The 1,368-nt window shown below is 41.1% G+C and overlaps 1 protein-coding gene across 1 annotated transcript in view; it reads left to right on the top strand. All coding sequences in view use genetic code 11, as the record gives it.

Moving 5' to 3' along the window:
* EGR_11021 (hypothetical protein) overlaps window positions 1-1,368 on the top strand; it is a gene marked incomplete at both ends in the record, with an annotated part of 2,950 nt that overhangs the window by 899 nt on the left and 683 nt on the right. Inside the window, one exon of the mRNA XM_024500270.1 lies at window positions 5-122. Coding sequence (XP_024345317.1) covers window positions 5-122 — 118 coding nt within the window. The remainder of the gene's footprint in view (window positions 1-4; window positions 123-1,368) is intronic.

Genomic DNA, 1,368 nt, shown 5'->3' with positions numbered 1-1,368 from the left:
GCAGTCCGGCCTGAGTATATTTGCCGTGACAATTTCACGGAGCAACACGAGTGTATATAGCACCTTTGGCTGGAGATCGGAAAATGAAAGACTAGTCGTTACTGTTGATTGGACACAGAGCGGTAAGTGAACTGCCGGATTGATGAGGCAGGACCACTGTCTTATTTCATCAAAAAGCTTCTTGAACAATGGCATTTTACTGTGGTGTGATTGAAAATTAAGTGTGATGCAGAAAGGGCGGCTGTGTAACAGATCCATGCACACATGGTCCACCAGGAGGAATTGAAGCCATTGCATTGGTTTAGGTGAATCGCCAGCAATGGCGGATTGCAGCGGTGAGTTCAGACGCTTGCTTGTTCCACATTTATCATAGCGTCAGTCAGTGGAGCGTCCTTTTCAGAGGAATTTCAATTTTGTACTTGCAAAATACTAATTTTCATGAAGTAATAGGTACTATGGAATAGCTGATACTAATAATGTGTTAATGAAATATTTCTTGGTAAATATTTTTAAGCACTTAATTGGCATAACTTTCAAGAAGTCAGGGTGAAATGGCTAAGTAAAAATTGAATTGAATGATCATGACCAAATTTGTGCCGCGGGTTTGTGGAAAAGTAGCTAATTTTAGAAACTGCATTTTACCTTATGTCCTTGGCGCATTTTTTTGTACTGCATGCATACTTTGTTCACACCAGCATTCAGTGCTCGGTGCTTAGTCCTCTCCCCGGCCGAAGTACATCGCCCCAATTCTCACTCCAAGCATAATACTTCAAACGTGAATTTGCACATTTTTCTCAGCAAATGAACAAGCATTATAATCATTTCACGATAGGCACTACTCTGTTTCTGGAATTGGCAACACTACGCGGAGTAGGTGTGTGGAAAGGCGATTGTTTGTAGCATATTCTTATAATCCCAAAGTAGAGGCTTGGCACAGATGATAGAGAAACAGCATCACGTTGTCAGTCTTGTGAAATGTCAAGACCATGGCAAATTATTTGAAAAGAAGTAGCAAATCTAGCAAATCTTTCATAGAAGCACTTAAATGGGCATTTGCAATGTCTTTATCTCGTTAAACTGCCTACTTTGCATCTGAAATTGTGATTGAGCACATTCGATGATGCGGAAATCTAACTGAATGCTTTGTTGGCCGAGCTGCCGATGCCACGTCAGCATTTAACTTAAGCGCTAAGAATTCATTTGACTAGCGCAAGCCTGTTATGGATGCGTGTTTTGTGTACTTAATCGCTCTTTCCTATTCACTAACTACGGTGTGGCCGGATATGTCATCATCAGATATGCTGCAGGTGTCCCCATATCGCATTTGCTTTTGTCTTTATGCAATGTTCTGTTTCATGTCAGATTTGC

Source organism: Echinococcus granulosus (assembly GCF_000524195.1).
Source record: "Echinococcus granulosus chromosome Unknown EG_S00332, whole genome shotgun sequence".
Lineage (NCBI taxonomy): Eukaryota > Metazoa > Platyhelminthes > Cestoda > Cyclophyllidea > Taeniidae > Echinococcus > Echinococcus granulosus.
This window is presented reverse-complemented; position numbering and strand designations above follow the sequence as displayed.